Source organism: Condylura cristata, unplaced genomic scaffold, assembly GCF_000260355.1.
Source record: "Condylura cristata isolate star-nosed mole 26May11 unplaced genomic scaffold, ConCri1.0 scaffold00024, whole genome shotgun sequence".
NCBI lineage: Eukaryota > Metazoa > Chordata > Mammalia > Eulipotyphla > Talpidae > Condylura > Condylura cristata.
In genome coordinates, this window is record NW_004567125.1 from 6,986,922 (window position 1) to 6,999,372 (window position 12,451).

The 12,451-nt window shown below is 49.6% G+C and overlaps 1 protein-coding gene across 1 annotated transcript in view; it reads left to right on the plus strand.

Moving 5' to 3' along the window:
* The window catches only part of DNAAF5 (dynein, axonemal, assembly factor 5), a 37,284-nt gene that overhangs the window by 386 nt on the left and 24,447 nt on the right, over positions 1-12,451 (plus strand). The window contains exons 2-5 of the mRNA XM_012728892.1: positions 13-261; positions 2,140-2,324; positions 6,523-6,647; positions 7,094-7,212. Coding sequence (XP_012584346.1) covers positions 13-261; positions 2,140-2,324; positions 6,523-6,647; positions 7,094-7,212 — 678 coding nt within the window. The remainder of the gene's footprint in view (positions 1-12; positions 262-2,139; positions 2,325-6,522; positions 6,648-7,093; positions 7,213-12,451) is intronic.

Consider the following 12,451-nt stretch of genomic DNA (forward strand, 5'->3'; position numbering starts at 1 on the left):
CCCTGCCGCGCCTGGTGCCCGCGCTTGCTGCTCGCCTAGCGGGGCCGGAGCCCACGCGCCGCCAGCCGCCAGAGCCTTGCGAGGAACTGCGCCTGGCGCTCGTGGAGCTGCTCGGCTTGGCTGTGCGCCTGGGCGGCTCTGCGCTTGCACACCACCTGGACGACGCAGTGCGTGTGCTGCGCTGCACGCTGCTGGACCCCTTCGCGGCCGTGCGCCGCGAGAGTTGCGAGTGCGCAGCCAGTCTCGCGCGCGCCACGCCAGGTAATCTTGTGTTGGGAAGTGGAGGGAGGCGGGTGGAGGAGCAAAGTCTTGGGGCGGTGGTCGCTTCCTGGATCCTTGCAGACCCCACAGAAAGTGTTTCTAAGTGGATTTGTAATGGGAGTTCTGATTAGGCCCTTTCGCCAGGATGAACACACTTTCAGAAATATCACTCCAACTTTCTCACCTCTGTTCATCCCCATTTCTCTACGGAATCCACCAATTTTCTCAGACCACTGTCTTCCGAGTGGCGAGAGGCTTTATACGCTCTTGCATTCTTTTAGTCCATTCTTCCCCCCTTTTAAAAACAGATCCTACCAAGTTGCATTTTCTGCAGGAGCTCGCCCGAGTTACTCCTCTTTGCTGTCTCAGACAGCTGAAGGTGTGTGGTCGCTGTAGAGTTTCCTTGAGGAACAAGCTTTGCAGATCTGAGGGATCGGGAAGTGGATCCAGGGACAAGTCCTGGTGGAGGCATAAATTTATTATTAGGTTCAACTGGGAGGCAGTAGAAGATGTTAAGAAGAGCAATGATAGGCTCATCTTCTGGCTCTTAAAGATCCCTCTAGTGCTCTGTGGAGAACAGATTCCAGAGGTGGCAAGAGGGGAAATGGGAAATCAGTAGGGACTCATGTTTAGATGATGCTGGGTTAGACTTGGGGGTGGGGTTTCTTATAGAGATGTAGGAAATGAATGAGTAGTTATGTTTTGAAAGTAGAGCTGGCAGGATTCCTGTTAGCAATGGTTGAGAGAGGAGGGAGGTGGAGGTTTGGGGAGAGGGGCAAGACAGGTCTTAAGGTAATGTTGAGGTTTCCATTTGGGGTCATTCCATTTTGGCTTGACTTCGGATTCAAATAGTGCAAGATCTGGCAGAGCTTGGGAAAGAGACTGGGCTTGAAAAAAGCTATGTGAAATTACAAAAGCTTTTAATGCACTTCTTAGCTACTTCAACCACCTCTCTCCCTGGTCTGTGCATCAGCCAGAAGGAGTGCTTTTTGTGCCTTCCAGGTTTTTGTGTGTGTGTCCCCTCACAAGATTGAATTCTAGAACAGCATGAATGTGCCTCAGTGTAACCCAAGCATATAGCATGGAACCTACCACCTAGTGGGTGCTCACTGACTGTTGAGTGGACTGTTCTACTTGAAGCATCAGTTTACCCAACGTCATCCACTCTTTCCAGCCCACTGCTGGGTGAGGGACCTCTCCTGTGGTTCCCTATCGCATCAGGTAGTAGTAGATCAAGATCTATCTTGATCTGAGGACACCTGAGAGGTAAAAGAATTCACCCAGAGTGAGTTTAAAATAGCCATCCCAGGCATTAGCAGAACTGAACCAGAGCTCTGAAACTAGCTGGTGAGCTTTGATGTCATGAAGACCTTCCTGGTTCTGACCTTTTATGAGGATCTTACAAATAGGTGGAGACTATTTGTTGGAGCAGTGTTGGCCCTGCACCTGAAGTCTTTCTGGGTTCCTGACTCCATACTGCTGGTTGTGGGGTCTTATGTAGCAACCTCTGGGCCAATTTCTCTCTCTTGTTGGTGTCCCTCCCTCCAGGTTCTCTGTGTTACAGTCAGCAGCTCCAGGCCTCGTAGCTGCTGTTTTTAGCTGTAGTGGTACAAAGCCCTTCGCCTTTTTCCCTTGGCCCCTTTGCCTCCAAGTCATATAGATGCTATTTAGGTTATCTACTTATCCTTCGTTCTGCTGGGGCACAAAGCCAGGCCTGGCAGCTTGAGCCCTGTGCTTCCTTTGTCTGGGCCCTTCGGTGGGCAGAAGAGAGAAGCACAAAGGCTGGCGGTGGCTAGCCCTGCAGGGACTCTGAGAACAGGGTCCAAGAGAGGCACAGAGGGAGGAGCCGTGGTAATGGGTGGCCTCCCCATCCCACAGACCACTTCCACATGCAGTCGGAGTCTCTGATCAGCCCCCTGATGCAGACCATCTCCCACCAGCACTGGAAGGTTCGGGTGGCTGTCATTGAGGCCACAGGCACAGTGATCCAGTTTGGCAACGCGAAGTCTGTGGATGACGTGCTCTCTCATTTTGCTCAGCGGCTCTTTGATGACGTCCCTCAGGTAAGGCCGTTTCTCCTCTGGCGGTGGTGTCTCTCTACCACGTGACATTGTTAACTGACTCACCCTCTTACAATGCTACGCCACTGTTCCTCCATCTTTCTGCTCCCAAATGTGGGGCTGCCACCCGACAGCACAGAAACCAAAAACCATACCACCCGCTTTTGAGAAAACAACTCGTTTATCAGTTTTCCTTGGTAGGAGACTAGCAGTCCCTCAGATCAATCTCCTTAAGGACGGTGCTTCGCACGAAGTTTATAGAGCCGAGTTCAAGTATTATACAAATGCAGTTTGGTAGAGTCTGACTGGTTGCTTCATCTTGAATAATGGTATAATGATTTTGGGTTTTCAGAACTACAACAGAAACCAAGACCAAGCTTGCTACATTTGAATGCTGTGCATTTAGCCATGAGCCAGGGCAGCTCGGTCCCTCCTCCCATGGCTGTTTTTCTGTTCAAGCAATGAGAAATCACCTTGCAGACAGTAAACACCCTTCTAGGTCTGAAACACAACTTTTTGCCTTATGAAAAATCTGTTTTCTCATAAAATAGGTAGCAGTATTTTGTCCCATTGTTTCACTCTTGCAAGCCTGCCCTGCTGTTATTAGAAGAAAAGCAGAAACAGAAAAGGACCACCGTGATGGCCACAGATTCAGTTCCATCACAACAATCCTCTCTTCAAGAAATGAGGGAAAAGCTGAATTGTTCGGATATAGTCATCACCCTTAACCCCAAGGAATGTGGGCAAGGACTTCCTCTTTGGAAAACATCTCACCGCCTGCTCTGTGGTTTGCAGACCCACTGTCAGGTCGATCTGGACCTGGGGGAGGAAGGTGACAGGGTTAGGTGTATGGGATTATCCATTCTGGTGGGCCTGGGGCCCCTGGCAGACAGGGCAGGGGGAATGCTGGCTTCTATTGGCAGAAGCCACCTTGGAGGGCATGCTGTGGATCTGAGGGCATGTTTGGCTTATAGAACTTAACAAGCCTTAACACAGGGAGGGGCTGGCAGTGGGCTCCCCTACAGGGAGGGAAGGGGTGAAAGAGAACTTGCTTTGGTTACATGAAGGGGAGGAGTCGTGGCCTCTGACAGAGTCCTCGGAGAGGTTAGAAAATGTCCTTGCCCCTCAGGCCACTCACACCTGCAGCCATTGTGGGTGTGAGGGTGTGGCCTCTGCTGTCCTGGCAGGGAAAGTGTTAGCCACATGCAAGGAGTGGTTGGGTGCCACCTCCTCCGGTAGCCTGTCCACACCCCAGCCCCTCAGTTCTCCCAGAAATCTGTCCTGTCAGTACTTTCACTTCCCCTGAGACTTGAAGGCTACTTAATATGCTTAGGGTCACCCCGCTGGAGCCAGCCCCCTGGATAAGCCTACACCACCAGCAAAAGCCTTCTGACCACAGGCACTGGGTTTTCCTCCAAGTTGCTTTGTTTGTTTTGTGTTATGTTTTAAAGTAACTTTATTGAGCTATAATTCACATGCCATATGACTCATTGCATTAAAAAAGTATTCAGCTCAAGGTTTCGGATATATTACATTATTAATTGAACATTGGTTTACCAAAACATATGCAACATGAAATTTACCAGCTTTGTTATTTTTAAGTGTACAAATTCAGAGGCATTAAGTACATTCACATTGTTGGGCAATCATCACTACTGTCCAAAATCTTTTATCGCAAACAGAAACAATAATCAGTAAGTAATAACTCATCATTTCCTCTTCCCCAAACTCTCATAACTTCTCATCTTTCAACCTCTAGAAATTTGTATTCTAAGTATTTCTTTTTTTTTTTTTTTTTTAAGAATCATTTATTTATGCATACCAGAGCTGGGTTATAGGCCAGAGGTACAGAAGGGTGAGAAACTTCACCAAAGACAGACTGGGGAGCAGAACAGTCAGATCAATGAAGTACACCTCCGAGCAGAGCAGTGGGCGAGACAGGAGAGGTCTAATGCACCATGTGGGTCACCTCTTTGGTGGGTAATTGTGCTACAGTGGCTGTGGAGAACTTCATAGTGCTGTGTTTTAACCTCTTGCACCACCAGGGAGGACCTTGGTTCTAGATATTTCATATAAGTGGAACCAATATGTGCTGATGCCTCTTTCATTGAGCATGTGTTTGAGGTTCATCTGTGCCATAGAATATTTCAGTGTTTTGTTTCTTTTGAAGATTGCATGGTATTCCGTGTGTTTGTGGATGGACTACGTTTTGTTTATCCATTCATCTACCAGTGGATGCTTGGGTCATTTCCACCTTTTGACAGACACGAGTAATGTGAATATGGTGTAAAAGTGTCTGTTCAACTCCCTGCTTTTGTATCTTTTGGGCGTACACCAAGGAGCAAACTTGCTGAGCCGTGTGTTTAAGTGTCTGACTTACTGAAGAACTACCAGACCATTTCCCTCAGTAGAGGGTTCCAGTTTCTCTGCATTCTCACAACCCTTGTTACTTTCTGTTTGTTTATAACCATGCTAGCGGGTGTGAGGCAGTATCTCATTGTGGTTTTGATTTCCATTTCCCTAACCATCTTTACATGCTTATGCCAAGTAGTTTTTGTTGTTTTTTTTTTCATGTGCCTTAACATTCCATTTGTATGACTCACCATACAGTCTGCTCTGTTAATGTGTGTGCAACCAAACTAAAGTAGGTCAAGATGCCTGTTCTAATTGTATGCAAAGGTTTATTATCTGTCACTTATAGAAATGGTAAGAGCCACTTCCTCCTTGCTTTCATCCTCAGGAAGGAGAACTAGGGGGCTTTGCTTTAGGATTCCATCTCTCTGGGCAGGAGGTGGATTTTTTTTTGGGGGGGGGCAGGGGGGGTGTGTCCCGAAGGTGACAGGATGAAGGTGTCCCTCCAGGCTTTAGAGGCTGTGACAGAAACCTGGCTAGGATGCGGGATGTTTTGTGTGGTGTCCAGAAGTGCATAGCACCTGCCCGGTGTCTGCTTCTCTGCCTCCTGGGCTTCATCCTCAGGCTAGTTCCCCGAGATGCAGCAGTATTGCCTTCGGGGCTAATGTCGGGACCTAGGGACCCTTCCCCATCTGGGAATCCGCGTCTGTCCCCTCAGTTCAGTGAGGCAGCCTAAGGAGTGATTACCCCACCACTGACCTCTTCTGGAGCTGGGGGTTAGTCAGACTGCCAGGGGAGGAAGAGGGTGGACAGGGTCAGTGCCAGCAGTACTTGGCACATGTGACAGGCTGTCATCCACCAACCAGGAACGTGCCTGCAGAAAATAGCAGCGTCAGGAAGTAAGCTGCCTTTACCCTGAGCCTGAACCTTCTCTGCTTCCCTGGGGTGAGATCAGACCTTGAGGCAAGTGGCTCCCTGTGTGGCAGATCGAGCAGTTTCCTCTAAGTTTGTTAACTGTGTAGTCAGAGCTCTCTGGAAACAGTGAACAGTAGCTCTTCTTAACTAAGGGACACCCCTTAATCAGTCCTAGCTTCTAGCACTTACACGGGTGGGGTGGAGGGGTGTCTCACAGTTAATTACTTTCTCTTTGGCTCTTCCGTGCCATCAAGGGCAACATCCCGTGTGTTCTTGGCGACACTTTCCCAGATCTTCCATCCATGACTCTTATCTAATATTTCAAAAACAAATGCTCTCCATTATCACAACTACTTTTGTTTTTCATTTCTCCCAGTGGGATCTACTTTGCTCCATCCCACGTGGGGGCTAATCAGGTGGAATTCCAAAGGGAACTCTCTAGTCACCTGTAATCTCACAGGTGATGGTAACAGGCTGGCGGCAGAGTCCTCCACAGCAAGTTAAGGGAAGTGCTGCCTCTTACTCTATGGGCCCTGCGCGCATGCTGATGTCTCCTGGGACTTCACAGAGGCTGGGCTGACTCTCAACCCCATGGACCACCCTGGCTTGCACTTCATTAGACATACGGCAGCCTCCACCGCCCCCACCCGTGAGCTTCGCAGAGACTTCAGGGCAGCAGCCTGGGGTCCCACCCTCCTCAGCACAGGGTCTGGTTCATGTCCGGAGGATGTGCAAGAGTCAACAAGAAGCTCCCTGTTTAGAACAGTGGGGACACAGCCCCAGGGCCCGGCTGTGGGACCTTTGGTGGCAGAGTCAAACTGCAGAACACTGTTTGCCCTGGTGACGACATCCACATGGCCCACTCAGGGCTGCCCCGGTTGGCCCTCAGTGTTTCTTTGCCCATGTGATGCCCTTCTGTTTTCCCTTGTGGCAGGTTCGACAAGCAGTGACTTCAGTAGTGGGGGGCTGGCTACTGAATCTTCGGGACCGATACTCCTTCTTCCACAAGCTCATCCCGCTACTGCTGAGCAGTCTCAGTGACGAAGTGCCTGAGATTTCGTAAGTGCTTCAGGGACTTGTGTTTTCAGCTTTGGAAGCGCTCTGAGGCCTGATGATAAGGTTCCACAGGCACCTGTGAGTTCCTTTGTTTTCTGGCTTGTCAGAGACTTGCTTTTTCTTAAATTGTCGCTTACAACAGCAGTTCTTTCTCTCTGCTTCCAAGTCTCTGATACAAGCCCACCCTGTCTCCCTTTCAGTCAGTACTGTGAGACCGCATAGCAATCTGAAAATCTCATGGTTTTGAAAGCATAATGCTGGCCTTTTTTAATGCCTAGATTGGGCACATATATAGAAATCAGTCACCATTTGGTACTGTTGGCATAGTGATCAAAAAGCCCACCAGAGTTTCTGGTATCATCTCTCAGGGAGACAGCACCATATCCTGACTGGGTGGGGAGCCCCCGGAGGGCCCCCCTGAGCCATGCTCTGTGTTTGTTGTGCTGCAGGCGCTCAGCTACAAGCCTATGGGAGCAGGTGGGCCTGCAGTGGCAGCAGGAGAATGAGCAAGACCTGAAGGACAAACTTGACTTTGCCTCACCCCCTCCAGCCCACTACCCTTTTCCAGGTGAGTGTGTGTCCCCTCCCAGGACAATGTGTGTGTGTGTGTGTGTGTAGAAGGTGGGGGGAAGTGCAAGCGAGTCACACTCAGAAGGAAGAACTCTTGAGTTCCGTGGGAATGGAATAGCTCCTCATCTGGAAAAGGACTGATGAGGGCTCTCCTCACACTGGAGCCCCATCCCTCCACTCACCACTGCTCTGATCGCCCCAGCACTCCTTCAGCCCATGAATGGAAAGACCTGCACGAGGAAATGCCCTCACCCAAAGGTGCCCGGACAGCGGAGGATGTGTGTCCTCGGGTCCTGTGTTGGAGATCAGAGGCCCCGACGGTGTCTCTGCACGGCCCTCGCCCAGAGGAGCCTGTGGGCTCCCTGACGCACACTTGCAGTTGGTGTGATTGAGACCAGCGAAGGAATTCTTTCCTTGTTGGACCCATGGGGGGGGGGGTCAACGTTTCAGCTTGTGCAGCTTTACCTCCCACACTGTAACGTTGGCTTAAGAGGCATTGTGTGTATTTTGGAAAATGTACAAAAGTATTTGCTAGCAAGATTTTCTCCCCCGATCTTGTAAAGTCAGTTTAAGAACACATACAAATACAGAATTTGGACATAAAGGTCATTTATAATTGTATTGTTATTAAGGAAGCAGACTTCTGAAGGGTGGTTTCATGCTCCCGGAGCTTTCTTCTCTCTGCTCCCGCAGTTCAGTCTAACACCGCGGAGGCTTCCTGAGCTGTGGGTGTGTCTGTTGGTGGCACTTGCGTTTATGGCACATTTCAGCTGGGTTCTGGTCATGATTAGGAGACAATAATTCTCGCAGATATGCAGACCAGGATCTCCGCCTAACTGCACAAGGCCTGAGACCGATTCCAGTAGCTCTTTGCGCCTCCTGGTGTGGGGTCACCATGTGTGTCTAGGTGCTCAATCTGAGTGCACCAGCTGCACTTCTGGGTGAAGCCCAGCCCTCCCAACGCTAACTCAGGGTCCGACTGTCCTTCCAGGTCACACTATGGGGGGCTTGGGAGCCGACTGCTAGAAAGGGCTGGGCCTTGTCATCAAGGAGAGAGCAGAGGGCCCGGGGCTTGCAGAATGTGGTGTCTTCAGTTAAAAAAGAATAAATTTTAAATTGAATTACAAAGTTAATGGCATAAATGCCAGATTTCATTAGACTTTTGACCTTAGCCCATAAAATTACTTGTTTTCTTTAAAATCTGAACTTTAAATCTCTCTCAGATTTTTTCCTCTCATCATTCCATATGGCAGGTTAAATTTGTCTCCTCTAACCTTGCTGTTGCTCCTGCTCTGAGCACACTGACCTACTGGTCCCTCCCAGGACCCCTACCCTGTATCCTGAGTGTCTCCTGTCCCATCCCCGGGAACAATCTGTAGACGTCCCGCAATTCGTCATTTCCAGTTTGGGGTGATTTCAAATAGGGCCGCTATCAACGTTGACACACAGGTTGGTGTGGATGTGTATTCTCATTCTTTTGGAGAACTGCCTGGGGGTAGGATGCTGCTGCTATGCCCTCTCGAACTGGTGGGAGCTGCTGTGAATGCTGCCCCCAGGGAGGCGAGGCCACTGGCAGACCCTGGTGGCACTGGACTGACTGTGAGCGCTGCTGTCTGTAGCCCCTGTTGGTGTATGATGTTGTTGAGTGGGGCTTTAACATGCCATCCCTAGTGACAGATAATAATGATCATCTTCTAATGCGTTCATGGCCTTGTGATATGATTGATAGGAAATATGTGTTTGGTCATTCAGATGACCAAAATACATTTAGTGTACGTTTTTGGTCTTCATCCACAATTCGTGCCTCACAGTTCCTCTTGGAATTACCTAAGTGTTTCAAATGATAGAAAGGTATCTCTTGTTAGGCTGGTTGCCCTAGAGGTGAGACTTTCAGGGGAGAGAGGCTTGAGGCAGAGGCCACACTGGCAACAGCCAGTGATTTAATCGCAAGCCTATGTAATGAAGCCTCCATAAAAGCCCAAGAAGGGGCTGTGGGAGACCTTCCAGATTGATGCACCCCTGAAAATCTGGTGAAGAATGGTGAGCCTGGAGAGGGCACAGAGTTCCAGGCCCTGTGTGTCTTTCATCTGACCGCCGATTCATAACTATAGTAACCATTGTAATAAATCAGTGATCTATTGAGTATACAGGTTTCCTTAGTAATGTGTACCACACTAGCAAATTAATTGAACTTGAGATGAGTGACCTGGGAACCACTGATCCATCATTTGGTCAGAAGCAAGAGCTTACCTGGAGTTTGCAGCCACTATTTGAAGAGGAAAGTGGGACTGAGACTTTAAACCTGGGGGATCTGACGTTCTCTCCAGATAGTGTCAGGATTGAGTTGAAATTGTCAGACCCCCCTGCTGGATTCTAGGAATTGTTTCTTGGTGGGGGAAACCTCAGCACTCATATACCTATTGAAATTGGGTCTAAGAACCCAGCACAGTGGTTATGTGTGTTTCTTCTTTTGTTAAGTGTCTGTTCAGGTCTTTTATCCATATTTTAAGTTCAGTTGTCTGTTTTCTTAAGGAATTTGTAGATTTCTCTCTATATATATGCTGTACTCTTTATCACAGGGGCTTTGCTAGTGTCATAGTGCTCTGGGTCCAGTGTTTGCTCACAATATTTCTGTCTCCAAGAAGGTAAAATTGTCTATGGCTCCATCCAGCACCTGGAACAGGTGTCCAGGTACAGATCTGCTGAAGAAGTCTCAGATGAATGAGTGGGTAGTGTTGAAAGGTAGCAAACCTAGAGCGACCTGTTTGATCTAGTTAGTGGGTCCTCACCTGCATACCTAAGAACTGGAGGACACAGCCCAAAAGCAGACACTTGGTGAGGAACAACAGTAATAGGATTTATTTGCACATGGAGTAAGAAAGGAGAGAGCTGAGAGAGAGAGGGTGTGTATTTATAGGCCGGTCTGTGGCCAGATAGCTCTGCCAAGTGGAGACCAAGGTCCACGCTGAAGCCACATGGCAAGCGGGCAGCTTTTCCACAGACATCCCTCCTTACAGACTCCTTTGGTTTCACTGCCAAGGCCCCAGTTCTGCCCCTTTTTCCTACTGGCCCCTGCTCAGGGGCAGAATCTGGAAAGCTCCACCTCTGCCATTGATTGAGTTGACTGTGAGCCCCATCCAGTGGTATTCATATGAGGAGTTTCTCCTCATTGTTCCTGTTAGAATATTTCCTCTGTAAGACGTGGGCCTTACTTGTATGCCTAAAGCACAGACCTGAGTGTATGGACAGGACTTGAAAAGATTCACAATTCACAGCCATTCACTTTGTCAAGCATAATGCCTCATCAGATAATTCAGGAAGTCACTCCTGGATTTCCCCCTTCCTAAGATCAGGTACGCCGTGCACAGAAGCATATTCACTGCGCAGTCGTTAGCTTTGCAGCACAAAGTAAGGTGCCGATTACAGCACTGAAATAAATCTCCCCTTTTAAAACCAGGCCATGTGTGGGGAGGTTGGAAGGGCCTCATTTCTCATCCTGAAGTCAGCCTTTCACCTGAACAAAGTGCTCTCTTTCAGAGTAATGCAAGTTCCTGCATGACCTGTGTCTGCCAGTCGCGCTGCAAACCGCCGACAGCAGGCTCCTAGCCTGTTCTGCTTTGAGATTCTCTTCTGTTAAAGTTGTTTTCCTTAGTGATGTTTGAGTGAGGAGGGAGGAACCTCTTCATGTGGTGAATGGCTCTCCTAGATCTTTCAACATAAGGTAATAGAAGTGGCTTTTCCCCCCAGCTATTTTAGAAATAAGTAGAGTGCCCTTTGAATGCATGCCACTGTCGTGTAACTCCTCTGCACAATGCCCTCTGTGTTTTCATGGTCTCCCTGAGAGGAGCGCTCCCACTTGCTCTGCTGTGCTTGTGTTTCATCAGCACGTTTGGAATTGGCAGACTTGAATGAATCTTGTCAGAGAAAACTGGACAGGGGGAAGGTGCCCGGAGGCAGGGCCTTCCTTAAGTGCTCTGAGCGCTGAGGTGAGAGCACGCCTCACTCTCTGGCTGTGGATGGAGAGCACCACTATGATGACAGGGCGGAAGACCGGGTTCTGGCACAGATGAGGGCCTGCTGCCCCTAAAGGACAAGGGCCTTGTCCACAGTCGGCAAGTCGGGACCTGAACTAACTGAGTCAGGCCCCACATTCCAGGCACGTGAGATTCCTTGATGACCTTCCCCCACTTCCTTCTCACTGGCCTCTAGCCCCCTGCGCTGAGGGGTCAGTTTCTTCAGGAAGACCAGTCTCATAGTCACCTCTGACGGCTCTGCCTTTGTGAACAGCCTGAACTGTGAGGGACACTGAGTGTCAGCCTTTCTGGTGGTGACACTTTAGAAGCACCCAGAAAGAACAGACTTGCCCCCACACTTGGATGAGCATGATGAGAAGTCAGTGAATGAGTTTTCTACTTGCAGCTAAGTGACACTTAGTCTAACTGGGCAAAAACCAAGCTGATTTAACATTCCATGTGCTCTGGACCTCCCTTTGTCTGGGTTTTCTGCCGACCTCTCCTTGATTTCAGAGCAGGGAGACTAGTGTTGGAGAAGAAAGAAGCCCCGGCAGGAGGCACCTCACCTTCCAGGCCCAAGCCCCGGGCTGAGCTCTGAAGCTGCTCCTCTGCTGGCGGCTCGCCTGTGCCCTCCACGACCCGTCCAGTGAGGCACACACAGACAGACCCCTACCGATACGCAGGTGCCCAACCAGTCAGCTGGTTGGGAAAAGTGACTTTTGGATTAGAAAGAAACTGTAAGGTAGCAGTGAAAATGATGTGGAAAAATACAGATAGGGGAGTCACCCTAGAAACTCGACAGGATCCTCAGCTGCCTGCACCAGAGTACCAGGCAAAGGACAGATGTCAGCACTTCCTCTGTGCGTGTGTGAGACAGGCGTGTGCATCAGGTGTGTGTGTGTGAGAGAGAGACAGGCATGCGCACCAGGTGTGTGTGTGTGTGTGTGAGAGAGACAGGCATGCACACCAGGTATGTGTGTGTGAGACAGGCGTGCACACCAGGTGTGTGTGTGTGTGAGAGAGAGAGAGACAGACAGGTGTGTGCACCAGGTGTATGTGTGTGTGTGTATGAGACAGGCGTGTGTACCAGGTGTGTGTGTGTGAGAGAGAGACAGGCGTGCACACCAGGTATGTGTGTGTGAGACAGGTGTGCGCACCAGGTGTGTGTGTGTGTGTGTGTGTGTGTGTGTGTGTGTGTGTGTGTGTGTGTGTGTGTGTGAGAGA